The 26,115-nt window shown below is 38.2% G+C and overlaps 1 protein-coding gene across 5 annotated transcripts in view; it reads right to left on the bottom strand.

The window, feature by feature from the left end:
• The window catches only part of PPM1B (protein phosphatase, Mg2+/Mn2+ dependent 1B), a 91,696-nt gene that overhangs the window by 27,945 nt on the left and 37,636 nt on the right, over window positions 1–26,115 (bottom strand). For 4 of the 5 annotated variants that reach the window (XM_019466427.2, XM_019466505.2, XM_019466355.2 and 1 more), the window contains exon 2: window positions 6,922–7,781. In XM_019466427.2, the coding sequence (XP_019321972.1) occupies window positions 6,922–7,767 (846 nt within the window). In that variant the 5' untranslated portion in view covers window positions 7,768–7,781. The remainder of the gene's footprint in view (window positions 1–6,921; window positions 7,782–26,115) is intronic. The other variant, XM_053890650.1, reaches the window with a different exon arrangement.

Genomic DNA, 26,115 nt, shown 5'->3' with positions numbered 1-26,115 from the left:
ACTGTTTGTTCAGACTTGTCACTTTTTTGGAACCCACATGACACAGCCAAAAAGACAGAAAGATCTTGCAAAATGTGAAGGCAATGGAGGCCAGGCCTTAAGAAGGCTTCAAAAAAAAAAACTTTTCACAGACTTGCATGCTTTAGTAGGAAGAAACATCATGAGTATATAACCAGATTCTCTGTATTTGGGAGGGAAAAAAAAAAAAAATCACGATTTCCAAAAAATCAGGATTGGTCCAAACTAATTTCGTTCTTTAATGAAACCCACCAAGACTTTCACAATGACTTAATATTAGAAATACTACAATGGCTGTATGAATATATATACATATCCACACATAAACACACCATGGTTCCAAATAGCTTCCCCCTCCCACCCAAAAAAAGAGTCAACACATTCTACAGGATTTACCATGTAAGTTCAGGTCAGGAAAAGCTTTATACCATAGACATTCAAGACACACACACACACACACACACACACACACACACACACACACAATTTCCATTAGGGTTTTATGTTATAAAAATTAAATCCTACCAATTGGAAAATTAACTGAAAGATAGTTTAAGGAAGTTTAAATATCAAAAAATAAAGGAAATAATTTACATTTACACCTAAACATGTGTGATTTCAAGGATGCTTCTATTTCTACATAAAGATGACTTTCCCCTAAGTACAACGTATGAGTGCGTTTCAGTAATTTTTATACAGCAACTTAAAAAGATGTTTTTCCCTTTATGCCTCCTCAGTTTTCTAGAGATAAACTATCCTTACATAATCAGTATAAATTTTTCATTAAGTTCAGAAATGAAACATGATAAAAACAAAACAAATCCAGCTTGGTGAACTGAAGCAATTAGCCAGATATTTAAAACTGATTATTTCAGTGCCTCTTCTTTTTATTTTTTGACAACAGCACAGCAGTACCACTCTAAGGAATTAGACCACTAACGGATAGTTCTAGGTCAAAGCAGCCAGCGTCCCTGCCATATGTAAGGGCATTTAAATGGAAACAGAAAATAATCTGATGTGGTTAATTTTAAAGCTGAATGCTGCCCGGTTATAAAGAAGTGTCCTGGATCAAGTGTTAACATGGCATATGAAAGTAAGTTGTGAACAGAATACCATTGCCAAGGTTAGTAAATGAGTATCTGAGTATCTGATAAGTAAACCATCAATATTCCTCATTTTTTTAATCATTTTTTTCAGCCTGGTACTGTGCTTATCTTACTTACATGTTCAAACACCAGCCAAACTTCAAAAATAGACCAAATTTTCACCTATCCATGAGAGATGGAGTCTATGATTACTTCAAGAACACTCCCTTCCACCATTACCTTATTCCCTGAACCTGTATTTCCTTCACCTCCCTGTTTCACAACCATCATCTACAGAATTAAAATTTATCGAGGTCTATAAACCAGAGAACTATTCAGGCACTTACCAAGAGCTTTACCCTCAACAACTCCACAAAGATATTATCATTCACCGCTATCTTATAAGATGTAGAAACTGCAACTTCACCCGAATTCATTCTATGTGGTGCGGTATAACTTAAAACCCAGCTGTCTGGCTCCAAAGCCTATGTTCTAATACTAAACCCATGGTTCTCAAATGGTGCACCAAAAAGCCCCAGGGTGCTGTGATGTACTCACAGAGATATTAAAAATAAGGGGAAATACAGTGATACTTCACATCTGTGGACACCCCACAATCTACCGTGAAGTAATTCACAGTTTTAACATTAGATAATGCGATATTCCTCTCAATGACATCCTGTCTTTTCAAAGCCGGGGTTTTAAGAGTTGGTGTGATAAAAAGCAAGTCCTATTAAAAAAAAAAAAAAATCAATGTGATACAGGCAATGAAGATGGCCGTGCCCAATAATTATAATGTTTGAGAAGTCGTGCAGTGACCAACAGGTACACATATCTCATTAATATGTAACTGTAGTTTCTTAAAGAATGAAATAAAGTATTTTTTCAATGTATGTGTATTATTTTGTTAAGACATATATACTCATTAAGTTTGCATCTCACTACATAAACACTTGTATCTGTTAAATATTACTATGGCTAAGTAGCACTGTGAAAAAATTACTAAGACACTCCGGCAACATGGGACTAAGAAAGTTTGGGAATCACTACACTACAGACTATACTTTTACATTCAGTCCTTCCCTTCCACGCCCCAAAATACCCAACCACACTCCATTCTAACACGATCCAGGTCTACCTTTGCATTATTCAGAATTCTATTTTCTGAAAACTATAATGGAAAAACTCCTGAGTTTAGAGCTGAACAGTTGTTTTGGGGGATACACAAGTGCATTTTCCGTATTGGACTACTAATCTGGAATGATGCTGCCTTTGGAAAATAAGTCATTAACTTACCTCAATTTTATCCAACTATCAAGTACTATCTCATGTTTTAAAATAAATAAGCTTGGGTGGTTCTGTTAGTTAAGCATCCAGCTCTTGATTTCTGCTCAGGTCATGATCTTACAGTGTATGAGTTCCAGCCCCACATCAGGCTCCATGCAAAAAGTGTGGAGCCTGTTGGGGACTCTCTCTCTCTTCCTCTCTCTCTGCCCCTCCCGTGCATGCTCTCTCTCTCAAAAATAAATAAAAATAAAACTTAAAAAAAAAAAAAAGCAAAATGAAATAAATGAGCTTCTGATAAGTAGCATATAAACTGAATTTAGGAATATCAAATAGTATTTTTTTTTCAAATAGTATTTTAAAAGAAAAATAAAAGAACAATTTAAAGGAACACTGAGTTTTATAATTTACGAAAAATGAAGCAGGTGGCAAAGTAACATGCATAGTATGATCCATTTCTGTAAACAGTAAAAAACAAACCAACCCCTCCGCCTATTTTTATACTCCTGTATGTTTGTATAATAAACACAGAATTATTTGGAAGAATATATGTGGTTGCTTAAGGGGGATGAGATTTTTTAAAAGGACATCAAGATTAGTAACTTTACTTAAAACATCTTCGTATTTGTTTGCAAATGTTATTCATCTTGTACTTAGTGTTATCCTTCAGGAAAAATTTTTCATGAAACCCTCTGAGAAATACTGGCAATAAACACACCAAACTTGAGTCCGGAAACGTGAATTCTACTCTTGGCTTCAACACTCACCAAAACAGGACTTACAGCTATCTTTTAATGTCAAGCCTCCATTTCCTTAATTGCAAATTGGAAATAGATTTTTATTTTGTTCACCTCAGAAGGTTACTAGGAGGATAAATGAGGGTTACTTATAAGTTATGAAAGGCTATGCAAACAGCCGCTATGTTTTCTATGCAACCTGAAATTAACATAAATACCATGGACGCCAGCACTGGCAATAAAATGGGAAGGGTGCTTTCTTAGGGACTATTCTCTCCTACAGTTAAATATCTTAAAGAGAGTAATGCCTGACCAGAGTCATCCAACACTTACAGCTTCATATTGCTAAGTGGCAATCCTGAGAAAAAGATTATCATTAGCAATAATAATGCTAACTACCTTTCATGGTTGTGAAAATTAAATGCGTTAAAATACCTGTAAAGTGCTTAGAATAGCGTTTGCTCATAAAAAGCAGTAATTTACTGATGCTATTGTGATTACGATGATTATCACAATCTCCCAAGATTTCATGAGTTAACATATAAAAGTGCTTGTAAACTATTAGGGCATGACAAGTGTTAGAAAATATTAACACATCATTTAAATTTATTATCACGAAAACTTCAATACTTAAAAACTGTGTCTATTCTCGCTTTCTCCTCTTGAAGTAGCTCTCACTTACTGAGCAATCACTAAGTGCCAAGCACAAGGCTAAAGTGCTTTCCATGAAATCTAAAATTTTGTATTCAATCTTTCAGACTAAGTTCAAAGTAATCATATTCTATTTTAATCATATATTTTTTTAATTTTTTAATGTTTATTTTTGAGAAACAGAGTACGAGCAAGGGAGGGGCAGAGAGAAAGGGAGACACAGAATCCCAAGCAGGCTCCAGGCTCCGAGCTGTCAGCACAGGGCATGATGCAGAGCTCAAACCCATGAACCACGAGATCATGACCTGAGCCGAAGTCAAAGGCTTACCCGACTGAGCTACCCGGGCGCCCCTACTCACATTATTTTAATTTTTTTAATGTTTATTTTTTTTATGTTGTATTTATTTTTGAGAGAGACAGAGAGAGAGTATGAGTGGGGGCGGGGCAGAGAGAGAGGGAGACACAGAATCTGAAGTGGGCTCCAGGCTCTGAGCTGTCAGCACAGAGCCAGATGCGGGGCTCGAACTCACAAACCGTGAGACCATGACCTGAGCAGAAGTCGGACGCTTACCCAACTGAGCCACCAGGTGCCCCTAATGTTTATTTATTTTTGATGTGAGGATGGCAGGAGCAGAGGATCCGAAGCAGGCTCTGTATTGACAGCAGAGAGCGCCATGTGGGGCTTGAACTCACAAACCATGAGATCATGACCTGAGCCAAAGTTGGACATTTAACTGACTGAGCCACCCAGGCGTCCATGTTTTTATAATATTGCTAACCCTTAGTTTTACAATACAAATGAGTGAAATGACAAAATTATGGAGTTAGAAAAACAGAAATGGATAAGGTGTTTAATATTTAATTCCATTAAGTAACAGGCAAGGTTCAAAACATTCATAAGTCTGTAATCTTTCAACATAAAAGTTAATTAAGCTTCTCAAAACTGATTTCAATTTGAATGCAGCTTCATTCAAAGGAACTATGATGGTCAACTTCCACTACAACTAAATGAATCATGTGTTCCAATCTTTTGCCCCATTACTATAGTAATTTATCATTTCTGAGATTCTAGGAATTCAGAATGTTTAATGCCATCAACGGGAATATTTAATCACTTTAAACTGATAAAAGCTATCAAGCGAAGATATGAAGATATGCTACCAGAATCCTTTCAACTCCATTCTGAAGGGTCAAGTCAAATTCCTGAAAACTAGCATCCTTTCTACGGAAGGGAGAGTGCAGTTTATCCACAACACAACTTCTTTTTTACTCCAAATTACAGACCTACTAGATTGTGGCTATTCCCTTCAAAACTACATGCCATTCTTTCAACAAAATGCTATGCAACCATGACAAATGATTTAGACTGACACCTACAAACATGGCGATCTCTCTACAGCATATTGTTGAATGAAAAAGCATATTGTAGAATAACAAGTATAATGATCTCATTTTAATAAAAATACACACACTCACAGGCAGGCAAAAAAAGACTAGAAAGATACATACCACAACAATGAATGTAGCCAAGTTAGGTGAGAGGCAAAATTGTTGAGTGTTTATATGTTCTGGATTATCTGGAATTTTTTTCAATAGCCAAGTAAATACTAGTTTGATAATCAGGGAAAATTCTGTTTTCATCTGCTGGTCAGGCCAAAAAACACCTGCTTGCTTTTGTCTCAAAAAGCTGCAGGTCAGAATCTCTCTATTTAGAGTCCAAGGAGAAGGCATTTTTGAGCCACTGACTATTCAATCACTGACAGCCATCGATACCTTCAGTGCTTAACTTGTCCAGGTAAAAAAAACAAAAAAACAAAAAAACAAGAACAAAAACAAAAAACAGAAAAGAAAAGAAAAAAAAAAGAATACAGTGCGCTTAAGGAAAAAAAAAAATCAAAAGAGCTAAAGGAACCACCATTAAAAACCCTTCCGGAAAAAAGCTGCCAACTACAAATAGCAGCCCTTAAATTTTGTCTATTTGAAGTTGCCTTTTCCCGTTCTATGGAAAAGAAATAGACACTTCACCAAAACCTGGGTACTTCCATAGACTCAGAGATCCCTCCTGGGAAATTTTTTGGCTATGCTTGTACCTTCCAAAGCAACTTACATGGTGGAGAGACAGAACAGTTCTAATCTAGACAGAATAAATAAGTCAAAACCTTTCTTTCATATAATCAAAGATTAGTTTTGCCTTAGTTATCTTTTCAATCAGAGTCATACAATACACGCATATCCTAGGCACTGGCCAGATAACTCCAATTTTACCTGATTGCTATACAGACACTGTCAAAACCCATTGGAAACTACTGAATACTTTAAAAACATTGAAGGGAATTGCTAAATAAGTTAGTCTGGAGTTTCTTTCCCTATTACTGTATCAAGTTAAGATTCACAGAACATTATAAAACTAAACGTTCATGTTCCACAGGAATTCTTCACAGGATTGTATTTTACGTTAGTCTCTGGTTTTGAATCACTGCTGACAAAAACACCTATAGGAAAAGAACTCTGGTATCTTCTACAAAAGCTAAGATATTCTCCACCATGTCATACATCACTTACATGGAGCCACATGAAAATTCCTTTTTGATTTTATCACTAGGAAAGAGCTGCTTTTATTAGACAATAAGATATACACAATTTGTACTTTTACTTCGGTTTTCATCTCATCTGCCAGGAGGCTCAGATATAAATCACAAAACTTGACTTAGCCTAGGTCTCTGGCATATCTTTTGTAGATCTAATACAGAACTATACTATATACATGGTTCACCAAACTGCTTCAAAATCAGGCATAAGACAGCTTATTGCCAGTGCTGAGAATTTAAATCAAAAGGCACAATTCTGTATAGATGCCCTTGCCACATCAACAAGCCATAAAGTACTTAAATGAGAACAAATGCCACAAGCTTATTAAACCTAATTTTCAAATTAGAAGGCTGAGATAAACGAGGATGGCCAAAAATAAATTAATTAATTAATAATAACAAATAAATAAATAAGTCATTTCTGATGAAGATAATTTAAAAATACACAGGTTTTCCCTAAGGGAAAAGTTTTCAAAATTTAAGTTTGGTTAATTTTACTTACCGTGCCTTTTCAAAATTAATAGGGTATTTATAATTATAACAAAAAGACTTACATACCTTATGTAAACAAGTGTCCACTACCCAATTGCACACATTTTCCAGGTCATCAGATACCTCAAGCCTAGATTTAACAAATTCACAGAGCTCCTCATTACTCATAACATCCCAGATCCCATCACAAGCCAAGATGATAAATTCATCCTCTTCTGCTCTTAAAATTTCATAAACCTCGGGCTCTGGAGAAACAAGTTGTTCTGTTGGGCCCTTGCCATCAACACACTTGTAATCATAGTCCCCCAAAGCACGAGACACTGCTAATGAACCATTAACACGCTGTATCATTACGCTGCCTCCTGCATTTTGGATTCGCTCCTTCTCCCTTGGATTGCAAGGTTTGTGATCCTGGGTGGAAAAGCAGACTTGTCCATTCCTGTACAGAACAGCACGTGAATCACCACAGTTGATAAAGTAGATATGCTTGGGTGAAATCAGGACCCCCACTGCAGTTGAACCACTTCTGTCCATTCCATTTCTGAGGTCGGAAAAGTTACGCATGTATTCGTCAATTTTCAAAAAGCCAGTTCTGATGCCACTCTTGACATTTTCCACTGAGGGCTCAAGAGCAGACCCTGATTTCCCAGCTGCCCTAAAGTCTTCATTATTAGTGATGTGTTCTAATAAATGTGTTGAGCAGTAATTTGCTACTCGAGATCCAGCGTGACCATCATAAACTGCAAAAAATGACCAGTCGTCCAAGCCGTGAGGAATACCTACAACAGCTGTGTGTGCATCTTCCATTTCCACTCTCCATCCTTGCATGCTGCTCAGGCCATAACGTAAACCATTCCCAGCACCATGAGCGTTATGTTTCTCAGTTTTGGGTTTATCCAAAAATGCACCCATGTTTAATAATGAATCTGAAAGAAAACAAAAATTGCCAAGTGTTATATGCTTCAGTCTGTGAGACAATGATCTATATTCTATTCTATTCTTCACTATTCTATCTATTCTCTACTAACTCCTATCTTGTATATTTTTCAGTGTTATCTGAATTTACTGGAACAAAAAAGAAACCAAGAAAATTTCCCCACATATCCTTATTCTAGAACGGCGGTTTCTCAATCGTAGCACATTAGAATCATCAGACCGATTAAATCAGAACCACTAGGGGTAGGACCCAGATATCAGTAATTTTTTGAAGCCTCTCCGGTGATTTATATGTGCAGTACATTGAGAATCACTGTTCCAGGAGAAAGGAAAACAAAGAAACAAAACCTGGCTAAGTTTTCTTAAACATGCAACTAAGATCACCCTGGAGTTCATATAGAAGTTCAGACTGGTGTGGCATTTTTTCCAATAGATTAAGGTACTAAAGTATGCGACTGTATTTCAGAAAGACTTCCAAAGGCATGTATTATGTTTTCCCCCAGTGATCCTGACAACCTCAAAACTCAATTGAAACATAAAATCTCCATTCTACAAACATCTGATTTTATCAAAGCTTTACTGTGTATCAAATGAAAACCTTTACCTGGGATTCTGGCAAAAACAATAAAACAACACAACTTTAATGATGTGCTACAGAACATACTTACTGTTGTCAAGTTTTGTAAGCATGGAGTAGCATTAGGACAACTTTTACTAAGTGCTGACTGACAAAAGACTTAAAATTCATAGACAGTACTACTAGGTAGTGCTAAGGTAAGTACTACTGTGCATCGCCCTCCCTCCTGACTTTCCTATTATTTTAGAATAAAGCTTTTCCAATTTCCAAGGACTTGGACTAGAGTAGTGGTTCTCCAAGTAAGCGTGGAGATGCCCTGTCAGTTTCCTACCTACAATCCTGGCCCTAACACTCATTAGCTGTGTGACCGTAAGCTTCTTAGTCACTTCTACCTCAAATTCCTGCTCTGAATTAGTCACTTGCACCCCCACCTCCCCTCTGTCAAATGGGATAACAAGAGTACCTACACTTCACAGGGTTGCAGTGAAGAATGAGTTAATGTAGTGTGCTTAGAACAGTACTTGAAAAATAGTCAAACCATAAAATGTTTGCTGTTATTTGCTCAAAATGCAGATTCCACAGCTCATCCACACACCCAAAGATTTTTTTTCAGGAGATCTTAGATAGGGACATTCAGAAGAGCATGCTAGCAACTGAAGAATCACATTTTGAAAGACACCAGTCCAGATCAACCGTCTTTTTTTTTCTAAGTTTATTTACGTATTTAGTTATTGGGGGGGGGGGGGGGGAGGCAGGGAGGGAGGGAGGGAGGAGAGAGAGAGAGAGAGAGAGAGAGAGAGAGAGAGAGAGAGAGAGAGAGAGAGAGAATCCAGAGCAGTCTCTGAGCTTGTCAGCACAGAGCCCAATTCAGGGATAGACCTCACAAGCCGTGAGATCATGACCTGAGCCGAAATCAAGTCAATGCTTAACCGACTGAACCACCCAGGCGTCCCTAGATAACTTACAGCTATGAAAATCTTTTTCATATCTTCTTCAGCTATGCTCATTAACCTAACTTTACAATAAAATTTTATCTCTATTTCTAAAATCCCAATGAACCACCATATATAATATTTATAAATTACACAATTTTACAATTTTTCATGAGTTATAGAATACTATACTAACAAATTACAAATATAAATATTTAAAAAAGGAATTCTGAAAGGTAAGATTCAAAAAACATAAAAATTATTTTCCATTCAAGTATACAAAACTATATTCTGTATTAACAGCAATGTAATACAATGTTTATTTTTTAATGCACTGGTTTAAAACTGTGACACAACAATCTGAAAGCCTACTTCTAAGTACATTTTTATTTAGATTCTTGTTTTTAAATGTTTAAGAGAAAGTGAGTGCCCATGTGAGTGGGGGGGAGGGGTAGACAGAGAGGAGAGAGAGGGAGGGAAAGAATCCCAAGCAGGCTCTGAGCTGCCAGAGTGAGCCCTACTCAGGACTCGATCTTATGAACCACCAGATCATGACCTGAGCCAAAATCAAGAGTCAGACGCTTAGCCGACAGAACCATCCAGGTGCCCCTGGATTCTTGTTTTTAATCGCTATTTCAGCTGAGAAAGACAACTTAGATCATACCTAAATGCAAATTAACTGAATTATTGACTATTTATCAAACCACTTTTTTTCTTTAGATTTAACTTTTTAAAATTATTTTAAGGTTTTTATTTATTTATTTTTAGTAATCTCTATACCCAATATGGGATTTGAACTCACAATCTCGAAATCAAGTTGCACATATTTCTGACTAAGCCCGCCAGGTGCCCCTACTTTTAAATTTTTTTTAAGTAATCTCTGTTCCTAATATGGGGCTCAAGCCCATGACTCAAGATCAAGAGCTGCAGGCTCCAGCTACTAAGCCAGCCAGGCACCCCTCAAACCACTTTTCAAGCCCATCTATCAATTATGGGAAAAAAAAAAGTGCTGTCATTTCCATCATCTTGATGTTCTTGCAATTAAGGTGCTACTATTTTACACTTCAACAAATAGATTCAAAATTCATAAGAACTCCTCATTTTGAAAATTAAAACAATAGTTGGGAAATTTCTATTTCCAAATTTGTTTTTAGGAATAAAGAAAGGAGGGACGGAAGAAGGGGTCTTCGATAGAAAGTTACAGGGAACATTAAGAACCAAACAGCGCCTGGAAGGCTGACTCGGAAAATCATCAAAGAAGCCCTGTCCCAAACAAAGGAGCCAAACACTGAAATTTACACCAAGAACAGCCTTGCTTCTGTGCTGCTGCTGCTCTCACTCCAACGGTTCCTACCTGCTGTCTCCCTCTCAAAGTCACTTGCTCAAGATTCAAAGTCCAGGAAATGGGTATCTGACAGAGCTTAGGTCACCAGTACACCTATTGGCTTTGTCAGGAACTGCATTCTTCTGCAAACTGGTCATTTTTTAATTCCAAATTGCTATTTTAAAGTTGAGGTTGTCCCTTGGGGCACCTGGGTGACTCCATCAGCTGGGCGTCCCACTCTCTGCTCAGAGCATGATCTCACAGTTCGTGAGTTCGAGCCCCAAGTCAGGCTCTCTGATGTCAGCACAGAGCCCTCTTCGGATCCTCTGTCCTCCTCTCTCTCTGTCCCTCCCCCGCTCACACTCTCTCTCAAAAATAAATAAACATTAAAGTTGGAGTTGTCCTTCAGTGATTTAGTTTTTTAAACATGAAATATCATACATATGAGTTTATATAATGTACACATATAGCTAAAGAGTAAAAAAATGAACACCTATGTACCCACTATACAATTTAAGAAATAACACATTACCAAGATCACTGAAGTTTCCTATTATCCTGAATATTACCATTGTATCCCTTATATTTTAACCATTTGACGTGCAATTGTTTAGTTTTATATGTTTCACATTATACATTGATGTGAAATACAGTAGGTGTTGCTCTACTATTTTTATCATTTTTTTGGCCCACCACTAGATTTGAGATCCATCCACACTGATGCAGAGCTATTATCCATTCTACTATCAATGAATATTTGAGCTCCTTCTCATTTTTTAGAACTATAAAACAATGCTGTTGTGAATAATCTTTTTTTTAAATTTTTTAAGTTTATTTGTTTATTTTGAGAGAGAGAGACAGCATGAGTGGGGGGAAGGGCAGAGAGAGAGAGAGAGGGAAAGAGAGAATCCCAAGCAGGCTCTGTGCTGCTAGCACAGAGACTGATGCAGGGCTTGAACTCACAAAACTGCAAGCTCATTAAGAGCAGGCTGCTTACCCGACTGAGCCACCCAGGCATCTCTGCTGTGAACGCTCTTGATGCCAATGTAGGAGTTTTCCTAGAACATATACCACAATTCCCAAGTACTTAAAGTATGCAAATTTGGCAGTAACTATACATGACCTTTTTTTCCAACAAAAATCACAAAACAAACCATTATATTTCCAAACTAAATTTATCCCCCAAATGCTTATTTATTTGGTAACACTACCTTCTTTAAAATAGATACCTTCTTGGGGCACCTGGGTGGCTCAGTCGGTTGAGCGACCGACTTTGGCTCAGGTCATGATCTCACAGTTTGTGAGTTCGAGCCCCAAGTCGGGCTCTGTGCTGACAGCTCAGAGCCTGGAGCCTGCTTCAGATTCTGTGTCTCTCCCTCTCTCTGCCCTCCCCTGCTCATGCTCTGTGTCTCTCAATGATAAATAAACGTTAAAAAAATTAAAATAAAATAGATACCTTCTTGGTAAGTAACCTTTATCTTGAATGGGAACATTAAAGTGTGTGTTTCTTTTATCTAAAAATATCTGCATACGGACGACTTCGGCTCAGGTCATGATCTCTTGGTCCGTGAGTTCGAGCCCTGCATCGGGCTCTGTGCTGACAGCTCAGAGCCTGGAGCCTGTTTCAGATTCTGTGTCTCCCTCTCTCTGACCCTCCCCTGTTCATGCTGTCTATTCCTGTCTCAAAAATAAATAAAACATTAAAAAAAATTTTTTTTAAATATCTGCATACTGCTGAGGAATTAGCAACTCCTATTTTAAGTTCTACTGTTCTTCAGAAGCAAAGAACTTTGCTATGAGATAATCGGCAAACTTCTATGCGATAAAATGTCTGTCTTGGTTACTTCTCATTTATAAGCACTGTCAATAACTTACTATCATTTAAAGTTAAAGGTCTTGTTTCTATCAAATTAACTACACTGATGACACACTAACCACTCCTTATAAACTCCTGGTTCAATTTCTTTGCTGTGGAAATTTACCTAGGAATGATGCAGTGAACGATTTTTACCTTATGTGACTACGATTTTTCTTCCATAAAAGGTGGTCTTTATTAAAGAAAACATTTATTGTTGAAAATACACATTTGCCTAGCATCTCTCTGCTTTTGCTATTCATCCCCATTATTACTGAAACACAAGTCAGCAAACACTAAGGGGAAGAAGGTATGTTACAACACCTATATTTTAATCAACTGCAAAGCAAACCTTCCACAACGTATAATTGTTCTCATACTGGTTTCTTCGAATCAGCACTGTATACCAGGCATGTTTCAAAGGCATTTGATGGCAAAGGAATGCAGTTTAATATTTTGCCATATGTTCCATGTTATTTCGGTCATTTTGACCAAGACAAATAAAACAAGTGTTTCCCCTGTGATATGGCTTTCTGTCGTTTTACTGCTCAACAAAAAACCTCAAAGGGCCTTGTAAACGTTTATAATTTGGTGAAATCTTGTACTCTTTTTTTGGTTGTTGTTAAATTTTGTGTTTTTAAATTTTTTTTTTAATTTTTTTTAACGTTTATTTTTGAGACAGAGAGAGACAGAGCATGAACGGGGGAGGGTCAGAGAGAGGGAGACAGAATCTGAAACAGGCTCCAGGCTCTGAGCTGTCAGCACAGAGCCCGACGCGGGCCTCAAACTCACGGACCGCGAGATCATGACCTGAGCCGAAGTCGGCCGCTTAACCGACTGAGCCACCCAGGCGCCCCTTTAAATTTTTGACAGAGAGACAGAGCGTGAGCAGGGGAAGGGTAGAGAGAGGGTGACACAGAATCTGAAGCAGGCTCCAGGCTCTGAGCAGTCAGGCTCAAACTTGAGAACCACGAGATCATGACCTGAGCGGAAGTCGGCTGCTTAAGTGACTGAACCACTCAGGCACCCCCAAATTTTGTACTCTTATTGCATGTTGTATGGCTTTATCAAACATCTCTGAAAAAAAAAATCACAAAGTTTTTGTTTGTTTTTTATTTTAGAGAGAGTGAGTGAGTGCACACAAGCGAGGAAGAGGGGCAAAGGGAGAGACAGAATCCCAAGCAGGCTCCACACTCAGCGCAGAGCCCAACGTGGGGCTTGATTCCACGACCCTGAGACCATGACTGGAGCCAAAATCAAGAGTCAGACGCTCACCAACTGAGCCACACAGGCGCCCTCATAAAGGTTTTTGATACTCAGAATGCCCAATTTTTAAATGTCTTGCTAATTTCTTGCGATTTCATGCTATCGTTTAGCTACATGTCAAGCAAGGTACAGTTTCAACAATAGAGATCTACACTTCAAACAATCTTTTTTGACAATCTCAAATTTTTTGTAGTTGACATTTCACATCTGATTATAGCACGGTTTTTACCGCATAATGAGAGATCATACTGGAATTAGGAGTTCTAACATTTTTCATGTGTATGCCTGTGTGTGCTTTATTATAATCAATCAATCAGATTTTTTGATAGGAATCTTTTACAGTCATTTACTCACTTTTTGAAGACAGCTTCATTAAAACCTGACCATATGGAAATCAACATAGATACATGTAAACTTCAATGGGATACCATGACGACAAATACAAGTGAGAAAGTGAAAATTCCTCCCTTCCTTAGGATCTCTCTCACCAGCCCAATTTGACATACTAACAGCATGGGAAGCCAGTGTCAATCACTGTATTAAATGCAATTTGCCTTTTTCAAGATGAAAGGTAATAAGCAGAAGTTCTAAGTTTTAAAAAATTAATACTAATGGCTTGTTCTACATACCTATGTTTAGAAACCAGTGATGTATACAACTCTGTGGGCCACAGAGTTTTTACAAGAACGTCTACACAGAAAGCATTACCTAAAAACAACACATTTGTCCTTTTCCACTGCCTTCTTTGAGAAAAATACATTAGTGAACCCAGAGCAGCCCAGTATGGTAATTGTACTATGCAATAAGAATCTGAGAAATAATATTTTAAAAGGGGTTCTCAGACCTGGAAAACTGGGGACTACTTGTCTTTTTTTATTTAAGCAATTTGCTTAAATCACTTTAAGTGATCACATTTTAATTTTTCTTAATTCTAATTCATTATTTTTTTTAAAGGAAACTCCAAGCCCAATGCGGGGTTCTAACTCACAACCTAGATATCAAGAGTCACATACTCTACAGACTGAGTCAGCAAGGTGCTCCAAGTAATCACATTTTTAAAATTACCTAAAAGATTGCACATGTGTTTATATAATATGTAGCATTCAAGTCTGGGATGACCCTACAATTTCTCATTAATAATCAGTGCATAAAATACAGAAATAAATTATACATACTTTTAATGTATCTGTCAAAAGAATACTTTAACTTTGTTCAATTAATTTAAAATTACATAATAGTACAATAGTTACTCATTCAAATATTTTCTTCCCCCCTCCTATTTTTTTTAAGTAAACTACCCCTAACGTGGGACTCGAATTCATGACCCCAAGACCAACAGTTGCATGCTCTACCAATTGAGCCAGAAAGGCGCCCCTCATTCAAGTATCTTCTCAGTACCTACTGCATGCCAGGCACTGTATTAGGTACTAGGAATAAGATGTCCCCTTCCCTAAAGGAACTTATAGTCTAGTGGAAGATAAAGACAAGCGCACAGATCATGAAGGCACACTGTGATATAGGGTACAAGGAGATAAACAGAGATATGCTAACAGGAGGTGTCAAAGACAGCCTTATATATTTAAAACTTTTCCACGGTGGGGCACCTAGGTGGCTCAGTCAGCTGAGCGTCCAACTCTTGATTTTGGTTCAGGTCATGATCTTACAGTCACAAGGTGGAACCCAGTGACAGGCTCCTCACTGTACACGAAGCCACCTTAAGATTCTCTCTTTCCCTCTCCCTGCTTCCCCTCCCCAGCTCTCACAGGCATGTGCAAGTGCACTCTATCTCTCGCTCAATAAAAATAACAATAGGGGCGCCTGGGGGGCTCAGTCGGTTAAGCCTAGACTCCAGCTCAGGTCTTGATCTCACGGTTCGTGGGTTGGGCCCCGGGTTGGGCTCTGTGCTGACAGCTTGGAGCCTGGAGCCTGCTTCGGATTCTGTGTCTCCCTCTCTCTCTGCCCCTCTCCTGCTCACGCTCTCTGTCTCTCAAAAATAAAAAAATGTAAACATTTAAAAAAAAACAATAAAACTTTAAAAATTAAATTAAAATGGGGTTTAAAAAAAATCCCCCCCAAAAAAGCCAAAGGTGAGGCCTAAATGATGGAAGTGGGAGAAGGCATTAGCCAGCACAAACACCAAAAGAAGGGCAAGAGCACAAGCAGTTTGGTATAGCTGGTATGTGTGTATGTGTACGTGTGAGTCTATACGTGAGGATTTCAAGGGACAAAGCAGCAGCACTGAAATCCTAAGAATAACATTATTTCCCACTGAAATGTCCATTATCTACTTAGAATCGTGGATTTGAGAACTCAAAACCACGCGAACCTCTTCTTGCCTGAGAAGGTAGTAAACCCATCTGACAATTGTGCTTTTCAGTGTGAAGAACATATCTGGGGGAAAAGTCTAGAGGTCCTAAAATTTAGGTGAGTTTCTACAGTTTACATTCTTCTATAGAATAAGCCTCCACATAAAAAAAAACTTGATACCTTTGAGTTTGCTTACAAACCCACTCTAAAAGGGAGGAAGGGTAGGGGGGTAGGCAACCTTCACATATAATAAGTCAAATTTCATTGAAAAGAGACTTTGAAGGGCTGTTCAAATACTCCCAATGAAATATTACTACAACGTTCAAACAGATCAAATACATGCAAATACACATAGTCAAAATGTACTCACACTACTCATCACCAGATAATTAAAACAGTTGCAAAACTGAATTTCAGGTTCCTTTTTTCTTTTTTTAATATCTATTTAAGTAATCTCTACACCCAACACAGAGCTCAAACTCTTGACCTCGAGATCAAGAGTCAAATGTTCTTCTAACGGAGCCAGCCAGGTGCCCCTTAGGTTCCTTTTTTTCTAAACCCTTCTTTAGTTCATTCAAAATCATCTCTACTCCTTAGATCAAATGGATCCATAGGACAGAGGCTTTTTCCTCTCTTTTCTCTTAACCATGCCTAGGGACTAGAACGTCATCCAAAGAGGGGCACACTTACTTCAAAGCTGCCCTCAGTTTATAATCAAGCCCAAATATATTTCACATTTATAAACAAAACTGACAGCACAGTAGGAAACACTTAATAATAGGTCATCAAAGAATATACCTTCAGTTTTTCAAATAACAACTAACTTATAAAAGGGAAGAAAAAAACCCACATATCGCACTAAACATTTGCAGTAACTGACTAGAGTTACTAGAGTAACTAGAGCCTCAATTCAAAAGCAGGACTATTTTATCTACCATAATTTGGGCACTAAATTATTTTCAAATCGTGCCTCCCCACGCCCTTAATTATCCTCCACCTATGCAAAGCCACATTCTTCCAAAAATGTCAGATGTGGGTCTCACCTCTTCCAGAAATTCTTTCTCTGTGGTGCTCTATCTACTAAACTTCATTTTTTTTTAACTTTTTTTTTATTATTTTTTTATTTTTGAGACAGAGAGAGACAGAGCATGAACGGGGGAGGGGCAGAGAGAGAGGGAGACACAGAATCGGAAGCAGGCTCCAGGCTCCGAGCCATCGGCCCAGAGCCCGACACGGGGCTCAAACTCATGGACCGTGAGATCGTGACCTGAGCTGAAGTTGGACGCTCAACCGAGCCACCCAGGTGCCCCTCTACTAAACTTCATTAACAGTAAATGCTACTTTCCCATCCATTTAGTGCATGCTACTCTGCATAATCAATGGCCCCTCTGTGTATACCTCCTACTTCCCCCAAATAGTATGTTCATTTCCCTGCAAAAACAAGTACTGAATAAATGCTGGATTTTTTAAAAATTAGTTTGAGAGAAGTGATTTTACAAAGCAACACTTCCATTCCCAATAAGTGATAAATGTTATGTGGCCTTTACCATAGGCCACTCCCTCATAACTGAAGTAGATTTCATGAAGGACAAAGACAAGCCTTTGTATTACACTGAAAAGATAAAGGCCTTAAACAAAAAACCCCTGAACTTGTCGCTCCAGTGTCCTAGAAGAGCCTCTTTCTGTCAGAGAAAAGATTTCCAAGGAGGACAGCATCCAGGTATGGGATCTAGGGTAATGAATGCCAAAATGGTGTCCACCACATTAAGTCAATCCAGGAATTATATCTTTGAATGAAACTGTGCATTCCAGAAGACAAGGCATCGATTAAATTATATTTTTGGTTATTGTACTAGATGTTTATTTTCCTTTGGATTTCCTCTATCTTTAATATAGCTTAAAAGTTCTTACTTATCTCAATGATCTTATGTCAAATTAAGGGGGGAAAGACTCACAGACATGTTCTAGAGAGGGCTTTGAACTTAAACTGAATGCTCTCTGCCTCCCTTAAGTCAGTAATAATAAAGGGCAGTAGTAATAAGGGATAGTCTCCCAAAAGTGATAGAGACATTGGCTTAAGCAAGGAGCTGGGAATGAAAATTCTGGCCACTCCTACCTGCTTGGACCAGTTTTTGTTTTTAAAGAATGGTTTACTCATACATGATAGTCATTAAGTCATTTTAACTATTAACCAGTTCATTTCATAGTATCATCTATAAGGCTTGGCCATGGAAATCTCACATGAATTATAAAAACATCTATTAGAACAGATTATTATGACCAAGGGCCATATTTCATTGAGATAATCTGGGAAAGCTTCATGCAACACAAAGTCTAGAAAACAAACTACATTTTTACAAATCTAAATCTGAAGAGACTAAACGAAATGGTCCCAAAAGAACCAAGAAATCTGTAGTGCTTAGAAGAATATCTTCTGATAATAAATAAAAGCATACTAACTTGCATCTAAAATAACAAATACATTCAGTAAGCATACCATCTTAAGACAACTAACGGTGGGAAACAAGGAACCAAACGCTAAACATTGGGTTTGATTCTTGGCTCTACCAAGTATCTGTTTTCCTAGGGATGGGGGAAGCTGTACAAAACAATACCAAGCATTTCTTCCTGTTCTGAAATTCTGTGTGGTTAGAGTCTGACTAGTAAGTAAACTACCAACTGCTGACAACAAATATAAAATTATAGGACACTGTGCGACTAAAATACAGTGAAGAGGGGATAGTACAGTACCAGTGAGCAAGTTTGTATTTCATTTGCAATATCAGATAAATACAAGTGAAATACAGTAAGTAAATAACCTAAAGATTTTAAAAAGATTTCTCGCTTTCTGAATGAAAGTTGGAGAACTTCGGCTTATTGCCCAAGGCTCCCAAAATGATAGCAAATATATCCTCTTCTCCAACTTGAAAAAAACAAAACCTCAAGTCAAGCATGTCCTCCCCTATGATATTTTACAGACTACTCCAAACAAAAGTATTTATCGGGGCACGGGGTTGGCTCAGTCAGTTAAGCGGCTGAATTCAGCTCAGGTCATGATCTCCTGGTTCCTGAGTTCAAGCCCCGTGTCCAGCTCTGTGTTGACAGCTCAGAACCTGGAGCCTGTTTCAGATTGTGTCTCCCTGTCTCTCTGCCCCTCCCCCGCCCATACTCTTGTCTGTCTCCCTCTCCCTCTCTCAAGAATAAATATTTTTTAAAAGCGTATTTAAAAAAGAAAGTACCACCTTTCTGAACTCCTAGAAGTAGAGTCATGCACAAGGCAATTAACTGTATACTGCTTTATGGCAATCTTTGTATTAAACGGTAACATTTATATCATTCCAAATGTATCTATGTCAAATGGTACCAAGTTTCCATTTCAACTTTCTATTCAAACCAAAAGCAGGCTTCTTACCGAAACTTACTATTAAGCAGAACCAAGCTTGTTTGTCATATTTTCATTATTCACCCAATTTGGATTTTACTTTTTTTTTTTTTTTTTTTAAGGACGGTGTCAGTAATTTGGCATGGTTATCTCTTTAAGTAGTTTAGTTTTACACTTTATGTAAAGAAAGCCAATGCTTCTCCACATTGCTGGCACTGTCCGCCTTGAAGAATGACTGCTGACTAAACAGAAGGGAATAACATTTTGGTAGAAAACATCTCTGAATTCCTCTCAACTGTAAGGGACTTTTTTTTTTTTAATTTTTTTTAACGTTTATTTTTGAGACAGGGAGAGACAGCATGAACGGGGGAGGGTCAGAGAGAGAGAGAGGGAGACACAGAATCTGAAACAGGCTCCAGGCTCTGAGCTGTCAGCACAGAGCCTGACGCGGGGCTCAAACTCACAGACCGCGAGATCATGACCTGAGCCAAAGTCGGACGCTTAACCGACTGAGCCACCCAGGCGCCCCTATAAGGGACTTTTAAATCCGTGAAGATAAAGTTAGCGAGAGTGAAGTCAACAGCAACCACGCTGTGAAGCCGGGGAAGCAGCAGAACCAAGACTCTGACTTAGTGGAATGCTAAGTTAAATGCTAGGCTAACTGTGAGCAAACAAGGACACTAGTTTAAACTGCAGCGTGGAGGTACTGCAGGCAGTGGGGGTGAAACCGGGACTAACAAGAGGACTGATGGAAAGTCTACTGCAGCAGCAGGTGCACTTCCCAGAATTCTCCTCTGTGGGTCTGCGCAGCCGAATGAAGGAGTAGCATCCCCTCGCCCCAGAAAGAGATGGAAGTTTATTTCTGAAGAAGGTAAAACAGAACTTTTGAAGAGGAGAACACCAGGCTGAGATTAGGGCTGGAAACTAGCCTTAAAATGTAAAATTAAGTAGAAGTTTACATATTGTTTGATACACTAGCCTTTTTCAGACACTCAGTTCCCCAAATGCTGGCAATCAAATGTATACCCTCTAATAAAAGAGGCTTATTTATACTCTTTAGAATCTCACTAGCTCTACAGGAAAAGATCTAAGGTACTGACATTGGAGGTTACTCAAAAAGCTAGATCAAATTCACCCCACAGCAATCCAACAGCCAACCAATCCCATGGACAGGCACAAAACTTCCAACCATCTATTCAACGTCCATTTTAAAATACAAGCAGACAGTCCATGGCCAAACATCAGTGAATTTTCCTAACGGAAGAGGGGCCAACACAAGCAGAAAAGGGCAGCTTGGAAAAGAAAAGCCTAGAAAGGGATTAGGTTGGGCAAAGAAAAGTTAATCACAGGAGGAGGAGGAAGGAAGCACGCAACCAAACTCCTTTCAGAAAGGTAAGAGATTTTGATTCCATGGAATAACCGGATGTTATTAAAAGGAAAAATAAAACAGAGGAATAAAAGAGCTCCTGTAAAGTGAAAACATAATCACAGAAGAGAAAACTGGGAAAATTAAAGTTGAGAGGAATTCCCAGAAATTAGAGCACAAGACAGATGGTACAACAGGAGAGGATCGGCCTAGGAGTTTCAAGAGCCAAAAAATGGGAGTAAGAGAATACAGGAAATTGAAATGCAGGCACACCTTGGAGATACTGCAGGTTTGGTTGCAGATGACTGCAACAAAGCAAGTATCGCAATAAAGCTAGAAAGTGAAATTTTTTTGGTTTCCAGTGCACATAAAAATTATGTTTATACTGTACTGTAGTCTATTAAGTGTGCAATAGCAGTATGTGTAAAAAAAAATGGATACACCTAAATTAAAAAATAGTTTAGGGGCACCTGGGTGGCTCAGTCGGTTAAAGCGTTCAACTCTCGGTCGGCTCAGGTCATATCTCACAGACTGTGAGGAGCCTGTTTGGGATTCTCTCTCTCCCTCTCTCTCTCTGCCCCTCACCTCCTCCTCTCTTCCTCCTTCCCTCCCCCCTCCCCTCAAAATGAATAAACATTAAAAAAAAAAAAAACTTTATTACTGGGGCACCTGGGTGGCTCAGTTGGTTGAGCATCCAACTTTGCCTCAGGTCACAAATCTCACTGAGCCACACACTGGACTCACTGCTGTCAGCACAGAACCCGCTTTGGATCCTCTGTCCCCCTCTCTCTGCCCCTGCCCCACTTGCAAGCATGCGCATCCTCTCTCTCAAATAAACATTTAAAAAACTATTTCATTGCAAAAAACTGCTAACCATTATCTGAGCTCTCAGTGAGTCACAATCACTGATCATAGATCACCATAATAATTATTATAACAATAATAACGGAAAAGCTTGAAATATTGCAAGAATTACCAATATGTGACAGACACAAAGTGAGCAAATGCTGCCCCCAAAATGGTGCTGAGATTTGCAGGGTTGCCACAAACCTTCAATATGTAAAAATCGCAGTATCTGTGAAGCTCGATAAAATGAGGTATGCCTGCAGTTCCTAAAATATAAGAAAACTTCCACACTGAAGTTTGAATGAAATCCAGTTAATTCCATGTCCACACATGAATTTCAAAACTGAAAAAGCCCACTCTGTGACAAGCACAATGGATGGAAACATATTTACAAAGGCACATTACCAAAACCTTCAGAACACTGGAGATAGGCAGGTATAAGAGCCTACAGCTATCAGAAAGAGGTTTAATTCAAAAGTTGAAGGATCAGAATGCCACTGGTCTCAACTGGAGGTTGAATTAGCAATTAGAACATCAAACACTAAACAAAATGTATTAATGCCAAGAAAACAAGAAACTGTGCAGGGAATAAAAAGCAATCCTATTTTAGAAAAAAATAAAGAAGAATGAGGGAGTATGTGTATGTGTTATGGTTAGGGTAGTGGAATTGAAAGAGCTAGATTTCATCTACAGTAATGGGACAGATAATTCCTAGAACTGGAAAAAAAATAATCAAATAGCACATTAGAGATTTAAAGATAAATTCCAAAAGAATCAACTGTAAAAGTTTAAAATGGTTGGTTCTGGAGAATCTTCTCCAAGAAGAGGAGCTCACAGAACTGTGTGGTTCTTCAAACCATGTAAATGTTTATTTTAATTAAAAAAATAAATAAATAAATAAAACCTAAAGAAACATAAAGTAGAACAATAGCACACTATGAAATAAGAAACTGCAATTCAGATCATAAACTAATTTCCCTAATAAAGAGACATAAAAATGTCTCATTAGGGCTTAGTATCCAAAATATATACACAGCTTACACAACTCAATACCAAAAAAACAATCCACTTAAAAAATGGACAGAGGACCTGAACAGAGCTTTTTCCAACAGGCACATGAAAATCGCCAGGGAATTGCAAATCAAAATCACAATATCACCTCACACCAGTTAAAATGGCTAGAATCAAAAAGACAAGAGGGGCACCTGGCTGGCTCAGTCTGAAGAGCATGTGACTCTTGATCTCCGGGTTGTGAGTTCAAGTCCCACATTGGGTATAGAGATTACTAAATAAATAAATAAATAAATGCGCTATGATACTACAGGTTTCTTTAAAAACAAAAAAAAGACAAGAAACCTGTTGAAGATGTGGAGAAAAAGAAAACCTTGTACACTGTTGGTGGGAATAGAAATTGGTGCAACCACTGTGGAAAACAGTGTGGACCTTGCTTAAAAAATTAGAAATAGAAATACCATATGATCCAGTAATTTCACTACCGAATACTTACCCAAAGAAAACAAAAACACTAATTTGAAAAGATACGTGTGGGGTGCCTGGGTGGCTCAGTCAGTTGAGCGTCCGACTTCGGCTCAGGTCATGATCTCACCAGTTGTGGGTTCGAGCCCCACATCGGGCTCTGTGCTGACTGACAGCTCAGAGCCTGGAGCCTGCTTCAGATTCTGTGTCTCCCTCTCTCTCTGCTCCTCCCCTGCTCAGGCTCTGTCTCTCTCAAAAATAAATGTCGAAAGAGATGTGCACCCCTATGTTTACCGTAGCTTTATTTACAATAGTCAAGATACGGAAGCAGCCCAATGTCTATCAATAGATGAATGGATAAAGAAGATAGGGGTGTGTATATATGTACACACACGCACGCGCGCGCGCATGCACGCACACTGGAATATTACTCAGCCTTAAAAAAGAATGAAATCTCACCATTTGCAACAACATGGATGGGTCCAGACGCACCAAATGAAATAAATCAGAGAAATACAAATACCACATTATTTCATTTAAACAAAATAAAACAAAAGAGTCTTAAATACAGAGAACAAACCAACCAGTGATTGCCAAGGGAAGGTGGGTGAGTGGATGGGCAAAATCGATAAAAAAGGATTAAGAGGTACAAACTTCCAATTCTAAAAATAAGTCACGGAGTAGAAAAATACAGCATAGAAAATATAGTCAGTAATATTGTAATAATGTTGTATGGTCACAGATGGTGACTACACTTATTGTGGTGAGGGAGGAGTTAACAGAACTGTCAAATCCATCAACTGTCAAATTCAGATGTTATGCACCTGAAACTAATAACATTGTGTGTCAATTTAATTTTTGAAAATCCCATAAATCAGTAAGAAAATAATCAAAAACACTGATAGAAAGATGGACCAAAAGAACCCCACAAATGGATCTTAAACTATGCCCAACCTCACATTCATGAGAGAATGAAAATTAAAACAACACTGAGATATCATTTTTTATGTATGACATTGGCAAACACCAAAGGTTTGGTAATCATTCTCTTGACAAGATTATGCAGAAACATATTCACATTGCCAGTACAAACAGACTGGTACTATCTCAGTGGAGGGCAATTTAATAAAATTGATCAAAAATTACACTTGCACCTACTCTTTGACCAAATGCTAAAAATTTACCTACACGTTTATGTACAGAATGACTATTCACTGCAGCACTGTAAGCAAAAGTAAAATACATGAAACAATCTTCGTATCATTCATTTGGGAATTATTTGATTTAGTAAGATGAGTCATGATGCACATTCCATGCAAAATATGCTGAAATATACCCTACGATTCTTTTAAAAGGAATATACACACATGCACATGTGTATATCCGTTCGTTTCTGCAAGCATACACAGAACACAGGAAATTGTGGGGAAGAGAAAACAAGAGGTTGGAAGGCAGGGATGAAAAGGACGCTCTCTATTATATGCTATGTTGTATCCTTTCCATTTTATTTATTTTTTAGGTTTATTTATTTATTTTGAAAGAGTGAGAGAGAGCACACGGGCAAGGGAGGGACAGAGAGAGACAGAGAGGGAGAATCCCAAGCAGGCCCCATTCCATCAGCTCGGAGCTCAATGCGGAGGAGCCCCACACAGAGCCCGACTTGGGGCTCAATCTCACAAACTGTGAGATATGGCATGAACCAAAATCAAGAGTTGGACACTTAACTAACTCAGTCACTCAGGCACTCCTATGCCCTTTCCATTTTAAAATATATAAATGTAGGGGCACCTGGGTGGCTCAGTCGGTTAACCGTCCGACTTCGACTCAGGTCATGATCTCACTGTTCGTGAGTTCGAGTCCCGTGTCGGGCTCTGTGCTGACAGTTCAGAGCCTGGGGCCTGCTTTGGATTCTGTGTCTCCCTCTCTCTGCTCTTTCCCCACTCAAGGTCTCTCTCCTTCGAAAATAAACAAACATTAAAAAAATTTTTTTAAACATATAAGTGTAATAAAATTAAATTTCTTGAATTTAATGCCATTAAATGAACATTATTTCAACTAGGAAAATTCCTTTAGAGTGAATCTTCTTTTAGCAATCAAAGCTCTAATCCATAAAAATCTAAACCATTTATAGGGGCACGTGGGTGGCTCAGTCAGATAAATGCCCGACTTCAACTCAGGCCATGATCTTGCAGTTTGTAAGTTTGATGAGCCCTGTGTCAGGCTCTGTGCTGACAGCTCATAGCCTGGAGCCTGCTTCAGGTTTTGTGTCTCCCTTTCTGTCTGCCCCTCCCCCACTCACTCACACTGTCTCTCTCACACACACAAAATAAACATGAAAATAAAGTTTAAAACCATTGTAAATATTGACATATTGGTACCCAAAGGTTTCTTCTCTGCAAATCAAAGGAATGATCATCCACACTGACAGAATGAGTGGGCCATTAAGACCCAGCAGATACATCCTGTTCATTTTAATATATCATTTCCTTGAAGAAGTAAACTCATTGGTGAGTCCTACTATTAAAAAGAATAAATAAGAAGCATGAATACTACACTCAATGCATGACGAAAACTGAGGTGTAATGGTGTCGATTAAGACAGCATCAAGCTACGGTAAAGCATATCATAAATTCATAAAGAAATGCATATACCAAACAGAGGGAAAAATTGTTTTCTCAAAAGAATTTAGAAGAAGAGTAAATATTTAGTGCTGCTATGCTGTATATACAAGTATCAAGTTCTACCTAAATGAATTGCACTTCTGTATGAGATCCAATGAAAACAAAATTCTCATGGTGCATTTTATAATTTTATAGAAATAAGATTAACACATATTTCACCAGACATGAATATAAAAGCTATCCTATGAGACATGTTAGCAGAAATCCAGTATTTCTGATAACCCTTTCAAGACATTTCTTCGGTCTAGGACTGCAGTATAATATTCTGAAAGCATTTGAAACAAACCCATTAATGCAGATTTCAGCTAGCAA

This window comes from Panthera pardus, unplaced genomic scaffold (genome assembly GCF_024362965.1).
Source record: "Panthera pardus isolate Hobbes unplaced genomic scaffold, ASM2436296v1 HiC_scaffold_25, whole genome shotgun sequence".
Classification (NCBI taxonomy): Eukaryota; Metazoa; Chordata; class Mammalia; order Carnivora; family Felidae; genus Panthera; species Panthera pardus.
Note: the sequence above shows the minus strand (reverse complement) of the source record. Positions and strands in the feature narration are given on the sequence as shown.